Genomic DNA, 24,472 nt, shown 5'->3' on the forward strand with positions numbered 1-24,472 from the left:
CCGACTGCACCAACTTGCTACCTTTTAGCCGACCCGCACTGCTCTTGTTGTGAGCGTCGCTCCTCTGCCCTCCTTTGTTGTTGGAGGGCGATAGCCTCCAACTGCCGAGTAGCGTCCTCTATGAGCCTCCTCCATAGAGGCCGATTTTGACACTGCTAGTACCAGTCAGGATACAAACGCACACACCCCAGCAAAAGACCATCTCACAGGGCTGGAGGAGTTTAATAGTTTTTATTGAGCAGACACTGCTGAGAAATACAACTTTTTTCTATTGGGGACTCCAGAAACCGCGTTCAGAATTGGGAGGTTTGGCACCACTAGGGTAGCGCCGTGTGGCTCAAGCTCGCGCCTGTGCGGTCTTGGACAGAATCTTGAGGTCAGAGATGCACTTCGCAATGGTCTCCTTATCCTGTGCACAAAAAGACAAAGATCACTTGTATATGATGATCATCATCACGATCCATGGGCAGATAGCCCGTTGGTGTCCACTGCACATTTTGTCACTTGTTTCCACTTTGGTGCCAGAAAGATGTGCCAACATGCTCAAGTAGTGCCACATCTTTCCGGCACCATTATTATTACGATCGCGCAAATTGCAATGAAAGACTTCCGGCGTCGCGACGCAGTAAATGCCCGGCAGCGGCTCGGGTGATAGTCGGGGCGCTCTCTGGCTGGCACCTGCTGGGGCGTGATGCTGCCCATGACGCCGCGCTCCACCCAGGTGATCATGTGTTCTTGCTCGGTGCGTCGCTGCATGTGCTGCAACGCCAGCTGGTAGTCCAGGCGTCTCTTCACCTCCCTCACCACGTGGTGCAGGCGCTCGCGCATGTTCGTCTCCAGCAGCAGGGCCACGTTGTTCTGTTCAGAGCCAGCGGGCAAACAGACGGCACCGGTGAAAAGTCACGGTACTCGAATTGTAAATGTTGTGGGTTTACTCTGCAACACACCCGTGTGCTGATCTAGCAACTAATTGGAACGTTTTGTTTAAGTGACAAACCTTACTAATTGGCTGTGTCGGGTGGTGGCCGGTTTAACGACACATTATAGAAACACGATATAACCAAAAAACCTTTATTATGGATATTGGTCGCGAAAGCATAAACAGACGACACCCCTGTAGCGTGACCCTAGTGGAACGGCGTGTCCTGGAAATAACGGGGTGCATTCAGGGGCTGGGGTGCTGTGGTAAAGCCGTTTTCTTAACAAACACCGCTTTACTTTCAAGACCAAATTGAGCCAATTTAGAGATTGTAATGTAGAGAGGTAAAAACAAACCATGGCTGAAACCACCAAAAAATTAGAAGCCAATACTGGAAAATAATATCCAATGCATGCAGTACTGCACAGTACTAAACTTGGACTGCAAGGCACGTCGCACTTTGGCGCAGAGGCAGCTAACAACACAACAGCATTGTATTTCACGCCGATTGAACTTAAATCCAACTTTTAATGTTATCATGTTTTAGCGCTCCGTTGCAGATGAGTGGCAAGCGACGTCAAGCGAGTGGACAAATTACAACGGTCAAGTGACCGTCGCATTACTCCATCCATAGGCCAGGCTGCCAACCTGTTAAACATTGAGGGAAACACAGAAATAAAACCCTGATGATGTGGAATGATTTCGCATCTGGCAAACTAAAACTGAACAATTTTTTTTATTTCACCAGGTAAGGCCCACTGAGTTATATAGCTCTCTTTCAGAAGCAACCCAGCCACAAATAATAGCTCAACGAAGTGGCTTATCACGTGGAAAATTTTCAGCAAATACTCTAAATGAACGTTTCTAAATCCATGCAAACACCATACATACAGGCTTTGTTAGGGTCGAGATCGAAACCACGACCGCCTGTATACCAAGCGATACAAATAACATCTTGCCACCGCAGCTTCCCTTGATGGCGCATCACGCGCGACAGAAGGCAACGGGGCCACCCACCTTCTTGGCGTCGAAGAGCATGTTCCTCCCCTCCACGCACCACTGCTCTTTCTTCTCGCTCTCGATGGCCTTCGTCAGGTTGTTGATGGTTACATCCCTCACCGAGTTTACACTCTCAATCAATTCCTGCCGGGGGGGGAGGACGTAAAAATTACATCCGTCCACACTCGCTGGTAAGGTAAAGATAAAAGTAACGATGGCGAGGTTACATTTTGATGCGTATAAAGTGACCCCGCATTGGTGTGCCGTTTTGAGATTATTTCAGAGAATAGCGCTGTCAAACGTGTGGAGAGGGGTGGCACAGCTGTGATCACACTACACAATGAATCCAGCTCGATGCTCGTGCATCTCACGAGCCACTGGGCCACCTCACAGATGGATAAAAGTAACGACTGGAATACGATCTGCGTTGGATTCCCGGTCACAGTCGCAACATCAGTGGCAACAGATAGCTGATCTGGACCATGGCTTCGGGCTGTGAATTGTTGACAGTATTTGTTATTGCTTATCAAATAAAATTTTGGTTTTGCATCGCTGTTGGAAAACAAAGCCAACTCGAGATTTTCGAGTGAGGAAAAAAAATGTAAACATGAATTTGATTTCAGCAAAATCAATCACGTTAAAATTAATCATGACGATGAGACCCTTATCAAAGTAAAACACAGATAAAACACTGGTGTTAAGTAAAACCTAAATATTAATTCAACACGTGATTGGTGCCATATTTGTATCCATTGCTCTTGAAAACCTTCAGATTCAAACATTCATGTCTAGGTTCAACAAATGAAAAAGTATTGCCCGTCAATTGTAGACCCTAATCGATTTTAAAAGTGATATGCAGAAAGCACAATATTTGTGGTCAAGTTCAACTTCCTAGATCTTCTAGAACATCTTAATCATTTACATCAGCCACTCATGTGTATTGGATGTATGTAGCGCTTCGAGAATATTATTCGAATTTACACCAAACACAATTGTTATTGCAACAATCACTCACTCATGGTGGTCTATATGTAGGGAGTGATGGCGTAGCGGTAAGCGCACTGCGAACCGAGTTCGATTCCCACTCACGGCCAACACCAGTGATGATGATCTGAACTGGTCCTGGACCTCTCCTAGCACGACTAAATCTCAAATGAGCACCTGGTGCGATGTGTAAGCATCACTACTGGGGAGACAAAGATGGTCGGGCATGGCACTGGCCACCCACCCCCTTGAGTACTGCTCTGGCCTTTGTCGGTGCTCGCTAACAGCACTTGCCCCACAAGTCTGTTAAAGGCTACACGGGGGGTCTTTGTCTGTTTTTAAACATATATTAAATAATTCTAGATTTGAAGCTTTCGTGACTGCAAGGATTCATACTCTTAGGTTTTTTCGGTAAAGTCACAGGTAAAAAATAAATAAAAACAAATAGAAATAAAATTATAAATCACAACGTTTCGGAGGTAACACAAGCTTCCGTCTTCAGGTGAAACCATCACAGCACAATTTCGAGTGAGGAAAAAAAAATTTGATTTCAGCAAAATCAATCACGTTGATACAACAATTGTGCTGTGACGGTTTCACCTGAAAACGGAAGCTTGTGTTGCCTCCAAAACGTCGTGATTTATTATTTTATTTATATATTTTTTATATTATCAGTTATTATTTATTTTATTATTTATTTTTTACCTATATGACTTTACCGAAAAAACCTAGGAGTATATATTAAATAAATAAATGCTTGCTCAAGCATTCTAGAACATACGTCATTCAGTTTGTCTGCGTAGGCGGCAACGTCTTTCCCGTATTTCTTGACGATGTAGACGAGGATTGCCGCCATGCTGAGGCCGGCAAAGGTCTCGTGGTTGATGACGTACAGCTCCTTGGAGAGCAGGTAGGTCAGCAGCCCGAGACCCAAGGTGTACGGACCTGGCAGTCCAAGGATCAAGGAAGTCACAGGTTAAAGGACAAAGCTTTTTAGCAAAGGCTGAATTAATATAGCACACAACTGTAATAATCATCTTCATTATCGTCAGGCAGGATCAGTCTGGATGAAGACCTCTACAAACTGTTGTCATCTGTCAATCTTATGAGTCGACAATTCCATCTAGCTCCTGCACATAAGGGTAGCAAATTCAGTGATTCATCAACTACAATGCATTGTTATGCTTACAATAGGGGTATGGTACAAAGGATGGAGGTGCATACCCTGAGTTACACCGAGAGATGGGAAGAGGAACAGGTGGATCAAACGCAAAAAGAGACATCATCTTGATTGTTAAGGAAAGTAAGTAGTGGCTGCCATAGTTGACAGCATTATTAATTCAGAAAGATCATGGTTTATGAGAACATGTATAAAAAGCAATTGATTCTCACACGCACGATAATTTTCTCTAAAAGCATCAAAACGTACTTTAGTTCGTTACTGAAGATCAGTGTTCTCATTCACTCGCGCACCTGTGACGCCGATCTTGGGGTAGAGGAACTGGAATAACTCCTCGGGGACGAAGCCATGGCGGACCTTCCCGCCAGTTTCAGGCAGCCGGGGCACAGGAGCATGGCTCTGGCTGCTCGTGTGCAGCAGATTACGGGGCACAGCGACCACACTGCAGGGGCAGGACGAACAGTCCACCAGTGAGTCGGTCAAACAGGCAGGCAGTCAAGACAGTGAGACCGCTAGTGACTCGGTCAGGCAGCTATTAAGTAGTCGGGCAGCCAGTAGGTTAGTCAGCGAGTCAGGGTATGAGTCGGTGGATCATGCAATCTGTAAGGCACGTATTGAGGTTGCAAGTCAGTGAGGCAGTTAAGCAGTCATTCAAGCAGCAAATAATATGTTAAACAGAAGATGAGCACTGTCATGTTTGAGTAGCTAACCACTGGTTGCAAAAAAAATATTTGAACGTGCCAAAGAGCCTCAGACTCAAAACAGAATGTCAATAGGACAGAGGGTTACCAATACAAATCGATTAATAGATTGATATTAATTCTTTGAGCACCTTAAAATGCATTTGATTTTTGGGAAGGATATTCAATTTATGTAAAAAAACTCTTCGTCATTATAATTTTGACAACTCTATGTTTGTTTCATATAGGTCAACATATTTTGCTCTTAACTTACCAGACCCTGGCAGCTGCAGCAGGCTTTACAGCCGCTGTCAATGAGAAAGGAAAAAAACAGGTCAATCACACTGTCTACTAAATGATTTACTCAGCAGGAGACAGGAGACGACCAGATCTGAGTTGGAGGGGACATCCCCCCAGCCCCAAGTCACCAGGTGTCTCCGAAGCGTTCAGAAGCTTCGCACATTTTATTCAAATTCAAGAGGTCAATGTCATGAGTGACAGCCAATGTCAGTGATGCCATCAAACCTCACTCTTGTATTCTTTCAGATCCCACGGCAACGGCCAAGTCATAACACGATTTGCAAGGTCAAGTACAAATCTACCCCATTATATATACAAAAAAATCCGTATATTAATCTCGGTCTTCCCCTTGTTTAATAAACACGTCCTTCAAGTATCCGCTCATCACCACAACCAGACTTTAGCGTCTCACTCATCCTTTAATCTGCCCATGTTCACCCTGCATATTTCGCATACTCATCACAACCTCGTATTCTTCCATTTCATGTACAACCTTTTCTACAAATATTTTATTCCGAACCTCCAAGTTACTTATGATTCTATTTAATTGATTTCATACCTTCCACTCACACACTCTATACAAGTTGCCAGTCATTTCCCCTTCTATCCTTCATACACCTTCAATGACACGTTCCATTTCGAATTTCCAAATTGCTCACCCAGCCCTTCCATATTACGAGCATCCTTCGGATACACCTTTGAGTACAATTCCGAGTCCAGAAGTTTAGCATATAGTTTATTTGTTAATGCCCGTCTCTCTTAACAGTCTAGCTCGATAACACTATTTAGACGCTGATAAATTCCGAATTGTTGTGCTATTGCTGTCCTTGCGTCAAACGCCCATCTCCTAACACCGAAGATGACCTCCACACTCTTCCAATGACTTATGAAGACCACCAATTGGCAGCAGACACGAACTACATACAACACGAACTACATACAGCATGTACACATGCACAAACGTGTGGACGCGTTGCTCCAATACAATCAGCAAGCACATAAATGCAGTGACGTCAATCGTACCATAGCTTTAAAGCATTTATTTTCCTCACTACATTAACACATATTGTAACGTGCGTCGGGCAACGTAGACAAAGCACGGTGTAATTAAAAATAATAATAGTAATCGGCAGCGGTCATGGTCAATCCACTGCCGGATGACATCCTCCCCAATCCGCCAACCTCCCACGACCCTGCACTGCAGCTAAACCCGGCAGGCACAAAGCGCACACGAACACATTTAACTATAACGTGCATCCACAACCACGACGAGTCGCCGTCGATCATCTCTCGACAAGTACTCTTCTACGCAGATAAACATTGACGCCGTTCCGCGCAACGCCGCAACGCCATAGGCCCGAGGCCTACACCGACGGGCCAGGCCTGTCAAGGGCACCGCGGTGTCAGCGGAAGAAGCCATCGCCTCGACCCGCGGCAGAGCGCCGGAGGAGCTCCCTACGACTGGAAGAGCGGCCGGGAGGGAAACCAGGGGAAGGGGAGAAGCAGAGAGGCGATCGAGAAGCGGCAACCTGAGAGGAGAGAGAGGCGAGAGAGCATCGCGAGGGGGTCGACTGCTCCTCCGTCTGCCCGGCGACTCAAGACTGCGAGTCGAGTGTGGAGGGCGTGACCTGGGGAGGGGGAGGCACGCGATTGGTCGGGAGGGGCGTCACGTGGTGCGCAAAGCTGAGCGCGTTGTGATTGGGTGAAAGGCGCAAGGTGGAATCCGATGAGCTGTAAAGCGCTTTTAGTTATTTTTTTAAACGCGAAGGGATTCGCGAGCGATATTATCCGTGATTTGAGGTTGTTGGGTTAGATCGTGTCAATATAAATGCGTGATAGCCCCTTGCGAATTGGTTGGTGGCAGGTTTAACGAGACATATATTTGCGAGATCTAACCCAAAAAAGTATATTGTGGATATAAAGCTCTTCTTAACAGAACGTTACAACAATACGAATACGAAACACGATACGAGTGCAAAATATACGAAAGCTAAACAAAGGAATGAAAAAAGTAGACATTAAACGATTTTTTTGTCTTACCAGGTAAAACCTGGCCACAACTGATTGCTCAAAATAAGCGAAATGGAGGGTAAGGCCGGAAGATCCGGATACTTAAAAAAAGAGGTATATAGCTCAGCGGGCCTTACCTGGTAAAAAAAGAAAGTTAATGCTGTAGTTAAATATTAGTATGAGTGACCACGTTGCGTAAGCGTCCGAGTTTCCTTCTCCCCGAGTAAGATGGCCGCCCGTGAGTTCCTCTCCCCATTCAAGATGGACGCCTTGTTAATGACGTCACGACGTGAGTCCACGTTTCCGATTTTCCACGACGAATCAAATTTATTTGGCGATGCTGCTGCCTCGGCAGTGGTGCAAAAGGACGAATTAAAAACGTTGGTTATTATATTAATATATAATATAATAACCAACGTTTCAGGCGATAGCCCTTCACAGCACATAACACACCACATTCACCTCTGTGGCCTATGCGGCCGGAACATCGCCTATTATATATTTCCCTTTGAATGCCACCGAACGGTAGTTATTGACGAACGTATTTGGGTGATTTTGTTTGTTTCCTTACGTAAGATGGATAACCCCGCCGGAGGTGGGTTTCTTCTTCCCTACCCAACATGGCCGCCTTCCCTCCCGACGTCACTGCACCGCCCACGTGTCCAGCTCTGCACCCCCACCTAAGATGGCCGCACGTGCATTACAATGGGCCAAGGATGGCGGGGGCCAAGGGTGGGGACGGCGGGGGAGGGGGTCGGCAACCTGCGGCTCCAGAACAGCAAGGCGGCTCCTTTTACAGACTTCTTCCGTGACGTAACGTAACGTACCAACGTATTAAAAATGCATTTACAATGTTGTGGATTTTTTAAAATCTCCAACACACCGGTGTTGATGTACTCGTAACGAATTTGCGGGTTTAACGACCAAAAAAAACATATTATGGGTGATATTGGTCGCGAAAGCCGACGACGTGCTAAATGTTGAGTTGTGTTCCGAATTCGCAGGGAATAAAAAAAAAAGAGCGACTTTATAGAAAAAAATTGCCTCTTGTTAATGCAATCGGACCGCGGTGCATCGTGGGAACGGGATACTCCGCCCCGCCCCCCTCCTTCGCCCCTCCCCCCCACGCGCATGCGCAGTTCGCATAACGGCGTGCGAGCACTTGAGGAGGAGGCGATCATGGCGAGCATAGAGGACATGTACAAGAACTACGGCATCTTGGCCGACGCGAAGGACAAGGTGGTCGAGGTGAGGCGAGCACGCGCTGCCGCGTGGCCGAACGAAGGCGGTGGAGGCGGCGAGGCGCCTCGCGGTACCTCCCGGCGGTGGCTGTGCGGGGTGCCGTGGTGGTTGGTTGGCAGTGAGGGGGGGGGTGGTGATGTAGGCCTCGGTGGCCATGTTTGTGTGGCCGATTGCACGGCGGGAGGGTTAGTCCCGAATTTTAATCTCTCTCTCGTACATCTTTCAGTTAACCCTCTCTTTCACCGTCCTATGTATCTCGCCTTTTCTCTCTCTTCCCCCCCCTCGCCTCAGTTTCCACCGTCTCTGTTTTTCGTGTCGCCGCTTCGAGGTCTCCTCGCAACAATAAACTCGACTCGTGTGTCCGTGGCGCAGCAGCAGCAGCGTGGTGGTGTTGGCGTGGGGTCGTGGTTCGGTGGCTCTGCATGCAATGGGACCCCCCCCCCCTCTTCCCGCGTTGTAAACCCGCAGGTCCCCTGACACTCACTATACAGGCTGTGGAGTTGTAGTTGTTGCTACGCATCTAATCCGCCATGCGAAGGGAGAAGCCTGCAACTTGGACCGCCTTGCCACGCCACTGGCTCGAGTCTTCGTCAGCTCTGTGTTCGTTTAATGGATTTGCTATGTAAAGTCTGGGTTTCGTTTTAGTGTTGTTGTTTAACTACGTCAGGTGGTACATGCTTTGTGGAGACTTCATCTTTCGTACGGCTGATTTCACATTCAGGTGGTCAAACCCAGAGGAGTGGTGTGATGTCTCATTCGCGTTTGTGTATCGGGGGCAATGCGTCGTGAAACGTTTTAATACGGTCTGTTCTGCATGACAGCATTTGCACCACTACTTGTCGAGAGTTGTGGAGACTAAGGCAGTGTTACAGACGAATTTTGTGGTTTTATCATTTGTGCTCGTGCACCACTGCCAACGCAGAAGCCGCATCAGATACTGGGTAGGTACATGTGTAAAACAAGCATGTATGGGTTGGCTTGGGCCACAACTGGTGTACTAATGAATTGGGGGGGGGATCTCTATTTCCCATCATCGTTCAACCCCGCGTTGTCTCCTTTCTGATCAGTTTAACACGTAGGCTTTCGCAGCCAATATAATCCATAATACAGGTTGTTTTGGGTTAGATCGCGTAAATATAAATGTGTCATTAAACCCGACACAGCCAATTCGGTTTTATCACGTAAACAGAACGTGCCAATTCGTCACTAGTACAGCACACCGGTGTGTTGGAGAGCCAAGCCACGAACGTTTACAATCCGAGTACGACGTTTCGCCAGTAATTACAACTAGCTTCATCAGGTGACCACCAGATTTGTTTCCACATTCGCACCCCTCTGTATACGCTGATTCTAGCTTCTCCATCTCTCTCCTTAGTTGTCTTTCCTCTGTTCCCTCTTGTCGCTGCTCTTTCCTGTCTCCCTCTTTTTTTCCCATTCTGGCTACCTCACTCTCCAACATTCCTCTCTCTCTGTCGGCTTTGTGCTCGCCTCGCTCTCTCGCTCACTTCTCTCACCAATCTTTTTCCCCGTTTACTCCCATCATCCATCTGCTCTCCCGGATGTTGAGAATCGGGGCCTCGGCACGATGTTAACGCCGCCACGTTTTCCCCCACAGCACAAGGATGCTTACCAGGCTATCCTGGATGGCGTCAAGGGTGGCCCCAAGGAGAAGCGGCTGGCAGCGCAGTTCATTCCCAAGTTCTTCAAGCACTTCGCGGACCTGGCCGAGAATGCCATCAACGCACAACTCGACCTGTGCGAGGACGAGGACGTCTCGGTGAGGCTGTGTGTGGGCGACGTGGTGGCGAGATGTTAACTACCTCGCCTAGTATGCAGGAGGTCGTGGGTTCGATCCTGACCCTGACGCCTGTATATTTGAAGTTTGCGCGTTCTCCCAGTGGTCGCATGGATTTTTCTCCAGTTTTTCCCCTCCATGTTTAGAAAAATGCGTTTCAAGTATTTGGCTGCTTTAAATGTGCACGTGATAAGCCACTTAGTTGAGCTATCATGTGTGGCCGGGTTGCTTCTGAAAGTGAGCTATATAGCTCAGTGGGCCTTACCTGGTGAAATAAAAAGTTTATTATGGTGTGGATCTTCCTTTTCCCCCCATGAAATATGCGGGTAAGGGGGTCCCAGCTCCTGGATGGCCTTTTACATATTAACATAGTTGAGTACAAAACCAAAGGCCCCATAACGTCGTGTGGCCAGCAACGAAAAGCAAAAACAAATTTGTAATAGATATGAGTTAACACATTTCTGGAATTCATCAAGATAAAAAGAGTTTTGAAAAATAGATGATGGGAGGGAATTACAAAGTGGAGCAGTGCGTAGGAAGATGCATGTTTAGTCCTGCAGTGTGTATGTTCAACTTGTGTTTCCCGTACGTAACCAATTATGCTAATCAGAGGTGCGGGGCAAGGACGACAAACTAAACACAAAAAAGCAGTTTTAAATGAATTAGTTTTCAATTATAGTCTTCAACGTGGGTGGAAGGGATCAAAGAATCAAGTTTATAGGAACTAAGGGTCGTAGCAATAGTAGAGTAATCAGGCGACTTGTCACTGGTGAGTGTTGGATCATCAGTCAATCGTAAACTTGGAATAGGTTACGTTCTGGTAATGAGATTCAGTCGTCAAAACCAGCCCAAAGATTGTTGCTTAAATATGCTGTTGGAAAAGATTTGTTCACAAGGTCCATATGCGCAATGACAATTGATAGTTTTGTATGTGGCAGGTTAACCACTTGTCTGTTTAATTATAATTGTATTATGTTGCTCGTTGAAATCTTCCACCATAGTTCAGTATAGCATATTCACAATATGTATCCTGGAGGAATCTAATGAGCTATGAAGCTCTTTTCCACAGATGTCCAGTAGTTCACACCTAACGGTTTCAGTTCTCCTCTGTGCGTTCAGATTCGCCGCCAGGCCATCAAGGAGCTGCCGCAGTTTGCAACGGGAGAGAACCTGCCGAGGATAGCAGATGTACTCACGCAGCTGCTGCAGTCCGGTGAGAAACGCTGAATGATTACAATTCATCACATCAATATTTATGTCTTCCCACATACACGGGTTGCATATAACAATGTTTAAAAAAAAAAAAAAAGGTAAATTAAAGTTTGGCAATGTTGAAGCTCAAAATCGAACATCGTGCAAAGTAATAACGACTTCATCTTCTTGGTTCTTTCGGTAAAGTCATGTGGAAGGGAAATAATGAAAACAAAACCTAAAATACAATTCTCACAACGTTTCGGTCACAACGCAAGCAGCCGTCCTCAGGTGAAGAACAGGGCTGTCGGAAAGACGCTGTTCTTCACCTGAGGACGGCTGCTTGCGTTGTGGCCGAAACGTCGTGAGAATTATTTTATTATGTTTTATTTTTATTATTTTATTACTTCCCTTCTACGTGACTTTACCGAAAGAACGAAGAAGATGAATCCCTGCAGTCACGAAAGCTTTAAATCGAAAATTAATACCGACTTGTTGGCTGTCCATGGCACGTGCCATGCAGTCCCAGTCTTGTACTGTTCCGTGCAGTAAACACCGAAGCATTGAGTCTCGTGTTCCAAAATTAACTTGTGATTTAGTGGCATTCAGCTGTGGGTTCTTGTTCTTTTATACACATTTTTTTTTACCTTTCTGCACTTTTTTTTACCTTTGTACATTACAAGTGGTCAATGGGCTAGAGGGTGTTGGTAAGAACGTTGATATAGCTGGGAGCCCCACCCCTGAACCATTCAGGTATTTTGAGGATACTACGCTGGACACCTATTGATGACTCATGATGTAACGATGTAATGATCCGACCACCACCATCTGATGGATTGTTGTGATCAGATATGAGAATATTTTTATTGTCTGCCTTGTACGATCTGTTTTGTGCAGTTACGTTTGTCCCCTTTGCCTAAAAGGAACATTAATTATCGTAGTCATTGGATACCAAACAGAGTCCCTGGGATTTGACGCTCTTAAGTGTGACTATAAGAATGGATTTTAATTGACAAATCTGAGTTGAATCGCTACATGGATAGTATTTACACCTTTACCTCGTTATTCCATGAACCATTCTTTTAATGCCACCCCATTTATAACACATTCATAGAAACATTATCTCGTATTGATGTCTACCTTTATACAGCGATTGCGTTCATAAATCCTGCATAGAACGGTCGTGCATGATGCCAAATATCCTCGCTTATACTATACAGTACCCCGTACTATACCGTATACCGTATAGCGTATATGATGCACATGTACCTGCGTATAACGTATTGCATTTTGCATTTGACTTGGAGACCTGCCCATTACACACTTGCACGTGCATGGCAATGGCGCGTTTACGTTGTCACATCGTTTTCAAAGGCCGGGTTTGAAGTGTCATTTAACCTGTTCGAGTGAACCCCCTTTGTTGCGGGTCCACAACGCGTACTTCGTTATGAACGAGGCAACAATTGTATGTGTTTAATGAATGCACCTGGAATCGTTGTTAGATGGCGTTGTGTGCATGCAAGTGTGCGGGCATGTAAAACTATTTTTTATTTGACCAGGTAAGGCCCAATGAGCAATATAGCTCTTTCAGGAGTGACCTCGCCACCAATGATAGCTCAACGAAGTGGCTTATTGTCGTGTGGAAATGTATAGCAGGAACTAATTACTTTAAACGCACTACGATTCTAAATGAGGAGCGGAAAAGCCGGAGAACCCGGAGAAAAATCCATGCATACTGAAGTTGTCCCCGTCTCTTCCCTTGTAGATGACCAGACCGAATTCACGCTGGTGAACAATGCTCTGCTGAGCATATTTAAGGTTGACGCCAAAGGTACGTATCACGCGCTCTCTCGTTATTAAACTAAACTGCGATGCGTTGGGATGGTAAGTGCGAAGTGCGATAAAAAAACTACATTAAAGTTGCTTGTGTTGGTTGTTGGCGCACAGCACAGTGTACGCTCAAACTATGTTGGCGGATTTTACATATTCTGAATATAATGGGCTTTTTTAGGGTGGGGGGATGATGATAAAAAGTAGGAAAAATTTGGACGTTTCCTACTCCCGAAGCTGAAACTAAACTGTCCAAATCGCAGACGGCATGCTAGCGCTTGCTGCCTATCACCGCGGCGCAATAATGTCACGCACCAGATGGTCACAGTTTCTTACTGTACTTTACATTGACTACTGTGGCACTGGATTGTGCGGTTCACAATCGGCTCGTGGTTTCAATCGTGCTTTTTTACCTCTTCATATTGATTTATATATTTGTTGTAACTTTAAACAAGCTATAGAAATAGCAGTACAAGCTGCAATGGTTAAACGTGGTCTTTTTAGTGCACTAAATTAACATCACGTGACAACCCACCCATGCTCTACTCTTTAACTCCGAACTCCAACTCCTCTCAGATGTTAGGAGGTGGGGGTGGTGAAGGAGAGCTTTTGGGTCTGGGGCCACCAAAAAAAAACTCATTTATCACTAAGGAGTGAACTTGGGTGGGCTAAAGAGTTATGTTTATTTTCGCCCGGAAGCCTCACTGACTCATAACTCTTTCAGGTGGGTCCTTAAAAGTGTTTTCAGTCGGGGCGTGGCGATTGCTGTGTATATTCCAAATGGGTAATTCGCGGAGTAGGCCCCACCCCATCATCACCTCCCTCCCCCGCCCACGGCCACTCGTGCCGGCCATCACCCCGCCCATGATTTAAGTGTCGTTAGTTTCAAGTCTGAACATCTTTCATCGTGCACTCTTCACAAGTCGGGTCCACCACGAATGCACGCTGGATCACACGTGGTAAGCTCTTGGGAATAATAATGTTTTTTTTTAAGTCTTGCGACATTGGCTCGGACTCTGATAGATCCCGAACATCTGTCTAACGGCTTCCATCTTGCCGCTAATTGGTATTTTTGAGGTCACCCTGTGCTTGGAGATACGGCGAGAGCCGGATAGACTCACAGCTCTGCTACACGTGCTACCGCTGCTACGCACAGGCACGCTGGGAGGGCTCTTCACACAGATTCTGCAGGGAGAGGACGTGGTGCGGGAGAGGGCTATCAAGTTCCTCTCGACGCGCCTCAAGACCCAGCCCGAGGAGGTGCTCACCAAGGAGGTGGAGGAGTACATCATGGTGGAGTGCAAGAAGGTCAGCTCTTTCATTTCGGTCGTAAGCTTGACGAACGAAGTCGCCCAGAATTCACCTGATCTTGGCACATCTCGGAAGCCTAGCAGAGGACCGAGCTTGAATAATTGCTTGGACGGGTAATCGCCATGCATAACAGGGTGTTAAAGGACACTCAGCTATGTATATATGTTGAACCTCTTTCGCGCTGTATGTAGCCAACCGTGCTAATCGTGGTGGATGGCAGTGCAGCAAAATCCGTTGGTGTACTGCACCTGTGTTCCCAAATCTGGGGTCTTTGACTGCAACCCACACAAATCCAGACTGGCTAAGTATGGTCAAGTAACCCCCACGGCGTGCACAGTAGCAGCAAAACTAGTAGCAGAACCGGCAGCAGCAGCAGAAGGTGACCCTCTGTGTGAACGTGCGTGCAGGTGCTTGAAGATGTCACGGGCGAGGAGTTCATGTCCTTCATGCGTCTCCTCTCCGGCCTCAAGTCGCTGCAGTCCGTGAGCGGGCGGCAGCAGCTGGTGGCTCTGGTGGTTGACCAGGCCGACCTGGAGCAGGAGTTCAACCCGGCGGATCCGGACGCCGTAGATCGGCTTCTGCAGTGCACCAGACAGGCGCTGCCGCTGTTTTCCGTGAGTCCGCGATGCCTCCTCAGCCGCTTCCCTCGCAACCAAGTAAAAATAGATTTCATCGTCCGTTCCTCGAGTCGTTAAATAAACTTCAGGGGTACAGCAAGGGGTGGGGAAACGACGGCCTGCGTGGCAGTCACGTTGCCATGGGGTCGTGAGTTTTAACCGCTTGCTGCAGAGGTTGCCCCGTTCATGCCCGTCGGTTGCCCTGGTTAACCCTTTCCCATTCCGAGACGTCTGCAAGTTGCAGGGTGGGTCCCGTTCACCGCTGAATCTTTTTATCTAGCCATAGCGCCGCTGTTTTTAAAGACCTTCTTGCCGCAGAGAAGCTTAGCGACACGGCCGCACTCTGTGATAGCTGGCGCCAAACTGTGCCACACGCGCTCCTCCTGCATGGTGTTGTGGGAGCCTCGGTACGTCTTCCGACCTGAAGACGCGCTGATTCAAGTTATCGTAGTTTTTGTTCGGATTCCGTTTTAATGCGGTGCACGTATATCGTCAGAATGGGAAAGGGTTAATACTGCGGATGTATAAACCACAAATATGCGGCGACTGCTTCGCAGTGGACGGTGGATGTTCTATAAATATTCCATGGCATCGGTATAATAAGCGGAGATTATGCGTGGTCCATCCCGGCGTCACGGTCCAAATTTAGCAAATTTGAAAATGTAACTCGAGTTACTTGGTGGGTAAATCAAATGCGGAGCATCGCCCTCCCTCCATCTATCGGCAGACTCTACGAGCCTGTCAAACACTGCTGCCTCCGCTTCTGTTTTCACCAGAAAAACGTGCACTCCACACCATTCGTCACGTACTTCTGCCAGCGCGTCCTCCCAAACCTGAGCCTCCTGCCAGGAGAGGAAAGTGGCAACACGCAACTCGAGGTGAGTTCAGCAACAAAGATTAACAAAGGAGAAGAACCTACCCCGTATAGCCTTCAAACAGACTGTTTGGGGGTGCAAGTGCTCGAAGCGATGAGCGCCTGTTAATGCCGCCATGGCACACGAAGGGGTGGGTGGCCAATTCCATGCCTGGCCACCTTTGTCTCACCAGGTTCATAGCACAGTGTGGTAACCACTACATTACCTCCCCCCCCCCCCCCCCCCCAGCGAAATAGAGGGGGGTAAGAAGTGTTAGTGAGCACCAATGAAGGCTGGGAGTGTTGCCAGCACCACGAAGACACAAAGTTCCTCCGCTATAGCCTTAACAGACTGTAGGAGCAAGTGCTGTTAGCGAGCACCTATGAAGGCCGGAACGGCACACGAGGGGGTTGGATTGCCAGTACCGTGCTCGGCCTCCTTTGTCTCTATAGTGGCGACGTTTGCACACCGCACCAGGTACTCATTTGAGACTGATTAGACCTAGGGGAGGCCCTGGACCTGCTCAGAATAATCGTCACTGGCATTGACCTTAAGAGGAAATCGAACCCGGGTGGCCAGCACCACACACACACACACACCTTCAAGCTCAAGGGGAGTCCATCAGAAAAACCGAGCCCCCCCACACACACACGTGGGTGTACGCTGGATGTATTTCATTATCGAGCGAGTGGAAGTTGAACTGTTGAACGCTGCCGCGTGTCTCCCGCCGCGCAGGTTTTGAAACTGCTGGCTGAGATGTCTCTCTTCTACGGCGTCGACAACGATAAGCTGGAGAGCAGCGTGAAGGAGATATTCAACAAGCTTCTCGTAAGATCCCTCGCCCGCCTCGCACTGACGACTCCTCGCAGTACCCCCCTTGGCACCGCCGCCCAATCCACCCTCGCTCAGTGGGAGGGGATGCTCATTCTCCTCTGCTGGCCACATTTTTTTCTTTATTCTGTTGTCCTTCACCCCGCACTTCCGATTAGCACGGTTGCCTACGAGGTTCAACACACGTACATACATACTGGCAAGACGAACGCAAACCGCGTGCGCCACGCTGTCCTACGCAGTCGCTCGGTGACGCCACTTGCCCAGAAATTCTGGTAAATCTACAACCTCCAAACGTTGGCTGGGTGGGGATCTCTTGTTCGTTGCCGACAGGAGTACATGCCGCCGCCACCGGAGGAGACGGAGAACGGCGACGGCCCGGCGGCGACTGCAGCGCCAGCGGCTGCGGCAGAGGCGGCGGCGCCGGCGGCGGGCGCAGCGGTGGCAGCCGTGGCAGTGGCGGCAGCCGGGGCCTCTGAGGAGCCGAAGCTGCAGTTCAGCATGGTGGAGTGCCTGATGCACACGTTCCACCAGCTGGCGCGCCGCACGCCCGCGTTCCTCACCGACGCCGGCAGCGCCGAGCGGCTCAAGGACTTCAAGCTGCGGTGTGTATGGTGGGGGGAGGGGTCGGAGGGGGAGCGCCACGGCGGCTACCGTGGAGCGAGCCGTGACTCGCGTACGCGTGTTCATGTTACCACCCGCTCCATCGCCAGCCCGCAGCGTGCCGCCGCTGCTGTTGTGTGGCTTGGTTATGGGTTAAGGGGAGTGATGTAGTCCGATTCCAGAATCGTTCATTATAAACTGTCCATTGTGTGACTGGTCATCCGGAACAGGACCATACAACATATAAACACTCAATGCCCAATCCACAATGAGGGACTCCACTGCTCTTTACGCGCTTGTCCGGCTTGACCACTTGAATGTGAAATAGTTGTTGTTGCTCTGCATCTACATCAGCCATGCGAGAGAAGTGCGTTTGTAGAGTTTCCTTCATGCTATGAGGCCTCATAGTAATGTTAGCAAATAATTTGCGTGCCGTTTGCGTAAATTCTCAATAATTGACTCTTCGGTGTTTGCCTTGTTGCCTTTAAGAATGTACAGTATGTAGAAGCGGTAGTGTCCAGTGTATATGTGCAGTATATTGTGGGGAGTGAGAGTGCAGCGGTGAACATGCTGCGCTATGAACCCGGCGACCAGAGTTCGATTCCCGCTCATGGCCAACACCAGTGACGATTATCTGAACTGGTCCCGGGCTGCCTCGAGGTCGACTTGGCCTCAAATGAGTACCTGGTGCGGTGTGTAAACATGGCCACTCGGGAGACAAAGGCGGCCGGGCGTTATGCTGGCCCACCCACCTCCTCGTTAGCTGTTCCGGCATTCGTAGGTGCTACTCGCTAACGGCACATGTCCCAAGCAGTCTTTTAAGGCTATACGGGGGGGGATATTTGTCTTTGTGTGTCTGCAGGTTGCAGTATTTTGCCCGAGGCTCCCAGGTCTACATTAAGCAGCTGAGGTCTGCGCTGCAGGGCAAGACGGGCGATACTCTCAAGACACAGGAGGTATGTCCCTTCAGCTCTGAGCTCACAGGGCGACGTTATGACTGGGCTATCCAGTTGCTCAAATGACCTATTACTCTTCAGGATTATCACTTGGTAATTTTGACTTTTGAGGATGGGGTAACGTTATGATCTGGCCAAATTTCTTTCGTAAAAAACCCTCGACCACATCAATACTCAGCCTTGACCGTGCCCACAGTTTTTGTATTATTTTGTTCGTGGTGTATTTGTTGCTGTAGTAGTCACCAGATTTCCATTGTGTAACCGGGTCCTCATCAAAAATTTGCATTTATTGTCCACTGGGGGTTTTATCTGGGCCCTAATGAAACCTAAATAAACCACGAACCCGACACAGCCGAGTGCATTTAATTGTCACGCGTTACGAGCGTTTAAAGTGTCAGTTGTTACCTGGTCCAGTGTGCAAACATCAGTACTGGGGAGGCAGGCGACCGGGAGTGTTGTTAGTCACCCACCCTATCTATCGCTACTTCCACGGACCAACCAAGCCGGTCGTCTTTGTGTTCACCTGTCGACATGCTCCTGGACATCCTGTTAAAAAAAGAGCTTTTTAGCTTCTCGGATTCCTGCAGTACAAATAAATATTTTGATTCTGACATTCAACTGTAACACTCACCTGCACATATTCATATGTTCGGCTTGCCAGTTATTTGAAAAATTCTCAATTGATTGTTGAGCCAAACCTATAATAATTGCCATGTTACACGCTTGCACACGAGAGAACGTTTAAAGTGATCGACTCTGTCGGTTGGCGGGGTTAGGGTCTTGCGACGGAAATGTGGCCACACTGTGCCATAACCCAAAAATCTATGACGGATTGCAATTAAAATTGCTCGTGATAATTGACGTTACTCTGAAACATTCGGAGAGAAACAATACCTTATTCAATCAACTTTTTTGTTCACGATGGGGTGGTATATTTGGCTGTATTGTGGAGAGAGAGCTGATGGTGCATTGAGGTAGAAAGCACGAATCGACTCTAAAACGTGACGTTGCATTTTTTTCGCAGAACAAAATCAAGGTGGTGGCGCTAAAGATAACGAACAACATCAACATCCTCATCAAGGTCAGCCACCGAGCCGTCGGGCTACCACCTCGTCCCCCCCCCACCCCCTCCTGCCCTGTCACGTCTGGTTTGTGTGCCGGTCCTCCGTTGAAATTGCCGCTCGCCTCCTCGTACGTCCCTCACCCCCTCCTTGCCCGTGCGTTCCATGTCTGCAGGACCTCTTCCACAACCCCCCGTCCTACAAGAGCGCCATCACGCTGTCGTGGAAGCCGGTGCAGAAGGCCGTTGCCCCCGCCGCCACCACCGCTGCCTCCGTGGCGCCGGCGGCCGAAGTTGGGTGAGTGGCGGTGGGGAGCCCCCCCCCCTCCCGTGACCTCGCGTTGACGCCACAACGATTTCCTGCCGACGTCGTGCATATGACGTTATCTCGCGCAGCTCCGAAAGTGTCGTTATTTCCGCTAGTTAAACACTGCAGCGGACACGCGCGCTCGCAATTTGCGCTATTTTTTTCCTTCCTCTAACGTTTTTGGGATCGCTTTTTGCCGTCGATTTAGACGTTCGTTCGTAATTTCCACGCGTGCCTCTCTCTTACCCTTGCGCTCTCCTCTCTCGCCGCGGCGCGCGTGCGTGGCGTTGTTCGTTCAGGCAAAAGCGGCGGTCTCTGGGCGAAGAGGACACCGCGGCCAAGAGACTGGTGGGCCCCAGGAGGGACGAGCGGCAAACGTACCGCCCTCCGAGCGGCAAGTACAGCGGAAACATGACGAGCTACAGCTCCTACGGTGAGCAGTCCCGCCCACCGCTCGTTGCTGGCCGCCTCTACGGCGTGACATCGTGCGTCTTTTAGAGTGTCCGCGGTGTTGTAGTACTCGTCCACTGCTTTCAACAAGAGTCATGATGATAATGTTATCGTGTAACAACGGTTCGCAGCCATCGATACGGTAGTGGGCGAAGGTGCCCCTCTTCCACATCGTGTCGGTCGTGGGGGTTGTTGACCACGCTTCGCCACGCTGGTCCGTCGTCGGTGCAGGTTGGTTCAGGATGCCAGAATGTAGAAGAACGGTGCCAACTAAGGGTTTGCCGAGCAGCCTTCTGCCACCCACAACACAGCCCCTCCACAGCCTATATGTATGTAGAACTTCTTTCTCAGCATATGTAGCCAACTGAGCTAATCGGAGGTGCGGGGGAAGGACGACGAACTAATCACAAAAAGCAGTTCTAAAGAAATGAGTTTTCAATCTAGATTAAAAAGTGCGTTGCTCCAGTGGCTTCTTAATATCGGAAAGAAGAACGTTCCAGACGGCCTCGAAAGCGCGTGATGCGGTGACCGCCTCTGTTCGAAGACCAGCCAAAAGCCGCTGCTGCGATTGTGACCGGAGTTCGCGTAATCGTTTATGCTCTTTGACACGATCCGCAAGGTATTGAGGTTCATTTGTGTCGAACTTTGTGTGAGTGCGACCTTACAATGCACCTTGGTCTCACCCTGGGATTGTGTGGCGTGAGTTTGACGTGTTTTTGTTTTGTCGTTTCACATTTCAGCAGACCGTGGTCGAGGAGGGTTCCGGGGAAGGGGCAGAGGTCGAGGTCGTGTGACCTATTGACCTCTTGACCCCCCCACCACCACCCAGTCAAGGCGAGCACGGGCAGCCTGCAACGACCCCGCGATGACCCACCCGCGTTTTTATACGCCAACGGACGAAGGACGGTCCCGTTCCTCGCCCCCCTCCACCGATCGCCCATCATCACGACCGCCAACTGCAGCGCTGTCCTGCACGGCGCGTGATCCCACACCCAACCTCTTCACTCTCAACCTTCCAACCAGACCCTGGGGCAATTGTAATTAGATCTACAGCATTGTAAGATGAAATAACAATTACACCGATTTCAGTTCATTATGAATGACCCAAGGTCTTGCTCCTAACCCCGAAACCGCCCACCCAACCTTAACCCAAACCCCGACCTGAACCCACGACCCTATCTACAACTCTAACCTTAGTGCCCCCAAAACCCTCACCTCTGGATCACACAGTCGCTCGTAATTTCATTGTTTTATACGTGAGTGTGTTCAACTGCAGAATGGCCTTTTCCACGCTCCTGAGTAAGTGTTTTACATTAACGAGACAGAGGCTCTCACTCCGCTGGGCATCGCCATCGCCGCATCACCATCGCCCCATCACCGTGAGCCCCATCACCTTGGGCACCATCACGGGTAAATGGCCCATCAATCGGTAGCACAGCCCCCGCCCGCCCGCCCGCCCCCTCGTAGTGACTATTATTATTTCTGCTTGTACGTTTGATGAGCGTAACTAAATTGCGCGTTTGACGGTCAAGTGTGTGTGTGTCCACCCCGACGGCGACACAAGTCCTCGTCTTTGGCCCGGGTGGTCGTTCTCACCCACGCCAGAGTTCCGTTTCGGGGGGTGGGATGTGGGGGGTACGCGCCGCTGCCACCGCCCCGCCGCGTTTGCTCCCCTACGGAGCAGCAGACGAAGCGGCGGTGACGGTGGATTTGGTAGGGACTGTTTCTCGTCGAGGTACGGTGCGAGGAAGAAGCGTTGGTTACGATTTGCTAATTTGTTGCGGGGCGGGGTGGGTGGGAAAGGGAGAATGTGGCGGGTTGGCGCATTGCGTTCGGAACCCAGCGAGCTGACAAGTGTTGAACGTTCACGGCTCACATCGGTGGCGATTGATATCTGAACCGATCCCGGCTCGCCGATTTGGTCAACCGCGCCGCAGCACATTTATCCAACGTCCAGCTGAATAGCTCCGTGGCGATAATCGACCCGGATGAAATGGAACATCTGAGATGGCCAGGAGAAACTGGACGGTACAAATGAGTATTTTTAAAGCGATCGATCGATTCTGGAATTAAAGCGCGGTCCCCGCACCGTGACAATTCTCATCGAATCGCCGGCGGGGCGAATCGTTGGCCACGTCTTGTGCACAACAACACCTTGTCGAGGCGAGGCTGGCGTGGCCGTGCCACTCCGTTAACTTATAGAAATCATCGAGAGGCTGTTGATGGGCAACCACTGCAGAGTTACAACCGCATCGCCTACGACGACCAGGGGGAGAGAAGGGGGGGGGATACGTAGAGATGCGTGCACCACCACAATCGGGCGCGTTGCATTCTGTTTGGAGCTACAGAGGGGCATTATCGCTCTTCACAAGCCCCCTTGATGCGGCGGTCGTAACACTGCTTCGTGAATCGTGCTGTGAACGCCATTCCCTCGGCGAGTTTTTTCGGTACAGAAGGAAATGAAATCGGGAGGATATGCGATCGAAAGACGCAACGCCATTGTAAAATGAGCTGCAGTGGGCGATTTTATGAGTAGAGATCGACCTCCATAGCGTGGTGTGCATGGTCCCGAGCGCAAGGAAATGGCCCTGTCGCTCATCCCTTGATTCGGCCTGGGATCTGTGGGCCCTGTTGCAGTCGCACCGCCCACGTGTCCTCAATGGCTGAGCTACGGAAGTAGCCTCAAGGAAGAATCTAGATAGGAAAAGTGAATACGCGTGGAGGAGGTGTACGTGTCGGCAACGGGGACGAGGGTGTCAGCCGTTCAATCTCGGCAAAAGCACACGCCCGGTTTTATTTTGGTTCGCGACCGATTTTTTTTGCTTGTTCTCGGAGGCTGTGCGCGCGGTTACTCGGCAGTGGTGCAGCAGTTGGAAGTGGTGATTACACTCTTCAGAGTGGTGGAGGGAGGGAGGCACCTTCGAGTGTGGATTTTACTTGCGATGTCGTGTGTAGTTTGTTCATTGAAGCTACCAAAATCCCATGGTTTGGCCCGGGACGCTGCGGGGTGAAATTTTTTTCCAACCTCCGGAAAGTCAAGTCTCCCAGATTTTATCCCTTTTATTTTACGTTTCTGGCTGGTCTCACCTGGGGGCAAAGAGGGTGGCGCTTACCTGAGCAGTGGGAGTGGCTTCCCGAGTAGGTGGGCGGGGCCATGGAGGTGCCAGCACTAGAATGGGCCTGGCTATAAAAAGTGGGAGTGACTAGGGGAGCATGCCAGCCTTGCTCGCAACGTCCCGATGCCGAGCCTCTTGAGAAATTTGGTAGCTGTTAAAACAAAAAGTTTTGAGCCCAGGCGTATTATATGACCTTATGTGTTTGCATGATCGTTTTATAGAAGAGTTTTCATTATGGTGACTGCATTCCAGATTTTGTTTCCTTCCCGCAGTTTAAGCAGGTGTAACATTTTGACAAATAAACAGTTTCCTCGGAACCTTGTCGACCCCTCAGTGGCACTGGCGCACAACTTCTTGCACGGCGCGTGACGTGACCAAAGCCATTGATGTGAAGCTTTCGTGACTGAAAGAACCGAAGGGTATCTTCTTGGTTCTTTCGGTAAAGTCACGTAGAAGGGAAGTAATAAAATAATAAAAATAAAACAATCAAATAATTATCACGACTTGTCGGCCACAACGCAAGCAGCCGTCCTCAGGTGAAGACCAGGTCTGCTTGCGTTGTGGCCGAAACGTGAGAATTATTTTATGTTTTATTTTTTTATTACTTCCCTTCAACGTGACTTTACCGAAAGAACCAAGAAGATGAATCCCTGCAGTCACGAAAGCTTTAAATCGAAATTTAACCAAAGGGTAGTGACTGTTCGTGCCGCAAGGCCCGGCGTGGCTTTAACGAGTTCGGGTGCGCAGGGCGCCGTGGTTCTCCAAGTCGTGTTTGGCCCTTTGGACCGCCCAGCAACTCCCAACCGCTGGTGAGAACTCATTCGTGTCTCTCCAAATACAAACCCGGAAAAAAAAAATAATTGTTACCGAAATATACAAAAAAATTATGCAGCTATAAAGGTAAGTTTTTATGAGGAGGATGGTGCCATTTAGATCTTGTTTAGTCAGGGAAGTTCACCTAACTTACATTTTTTATTTCAGCATTGTAAGTAAAATATTCATTAAATATGAATTGTTTCCGGATTAACCTCCATTTGCATCGTATCCACCCGGACCACGTGGAGGACCGTCACAGGTGGGGCCGGGGATGACTACGTTGAGATCCACTGGGTGAGAGGGTGACGTCACTCTTGATGTCCACCAGGGTAGAGGGGGTGATGTCACTTGATGTCTACCAGGGTAGAGGGGGTGACGTCACTTGATGTCCACCAGGGTAGGGGGGGTGACGTCACTCTTG

General features: G+C 49.1%; 2 protein-coding genes across 2 annotated transcripts; one reads left to right on the forward strand and one right to left on the reverse strand.

Annotated features, from left to right (window-relative positions):
- Nucleotides 1-212: 212 nt before the first annotated feature.
- ATP5PB (ATP synthase peripheral stalk-membrane subunit b) lies at nt 213-6,690 on the reverse strand. The gene is made up of 7 exons (XM_061564292.1): nt 6,592-6,690; nt 5,037-5,070; nt 4,376-4,524; nt 3,684-3,847; nt 1,937-2,062; nt 679-858; nt 213-409 (listed from the first exon to the last, which is right to left on the reverse strand). The coding sequence occupies exons 1-7, from the start codon at nt 6,617-6,619 to the stop codon at nt 338-340; spliced, it is 753 nt and encodes a 250-aa protein (XP_061420276.1). The 5' UTR covers nt 6,620-6,690; the 3' UTR covers nt 213-337.
- Nucleotides 6,691-8,188: 1,498 nt separating this feature from the next.
- On the forward strand, nt 8,189-23,563 carry API5 (apoptosis inhibitor 5). Its single transcript, XM_061564263.1, has 14 exons — nt 8,189-8,320; nt 9,930-10,091; nt 11,229-11,322; nt 13,066-13,131; nt 14,287-14,438; nt 14,849-15,055; nt 15,835-15,936; nt 16,648-16,740; nt 17,077-17,348; nt 18,209-18,302; nt 19,327-19,383; nt 19,539-19,660; nt 19,969-20,102; nt 20,860-23,563. Exons 1-14 carry the CDS (start codon nt 8,204-8,206, stop codon nt 20,919-20,921), a joined length of 1,734 nt encoding a protein of 577 aa, XP_061420247.1. The 5' UTR covers nt 8,189-8,203; the 3' UTR covers nt 20,922-23,563.
- Nucleotides 23,564-24,472: the final 909 nt, after the last annotated feature.

This window comes from Lethenteron reissneri, chromosome 33 (genome assembly GCF_015708825.2).
Source record: "Lethenteron reissneri isolate LAM-NWPU_2019-01 chromosome 33, ASM1570882v1, whole genome shotgun sequence".
NCBI lineage: Eukaryota > Metazoa > Chordata > Hyperoartia > Petromyzontiformes > Petromyzontidae > Lethenteron > Lethenteron reissneri.

Bases quoted from the DNA above. Each gene is read 5' to 3' on its own strand.
- ATP5PB (XM_061564292.1), bottom strand. From the start codon at position 6,619: ATGCTCTCTCGCCTCTCTCTCCTCTCAG. The intron at 5,071-6,591 runs GTTGCCGCTTCT...TCTCATTGACAG, and splicing joins TCGCCTCTCTCTCCTCTCAG to CGGCTGTAAAGCCTGCTGCA. The intron at 2,063-3,683 runs GTATGTTCTAGA...CCCCCCCGGCAG, and splicing joins ACGCAGACAAACTGAATGAC to GAATTGATTGAGAGTGTAAA.
- API5 (XM_061564263.1), top strand. From the start codon at position 8,204: ATGCGCAGTTCGCATAACGGCGTGCGAGCACTTGAGGAGGAGGCGATC. The intron at 8,321-9,929 runs GTGAGGCGAGCA...TTTCCCCCACAG, and splicing joins CGAAGGACAAGGTGGTCGAG to CACAAGGATGCTTACCAGGC. The intron at 16,741-17,076 runs GTAAGATCCCTC...CGTTGCCGACAG, and splicing joins AGATATTCAACAAGCTTCTC to GAGTACATGCCGCCGCCACC.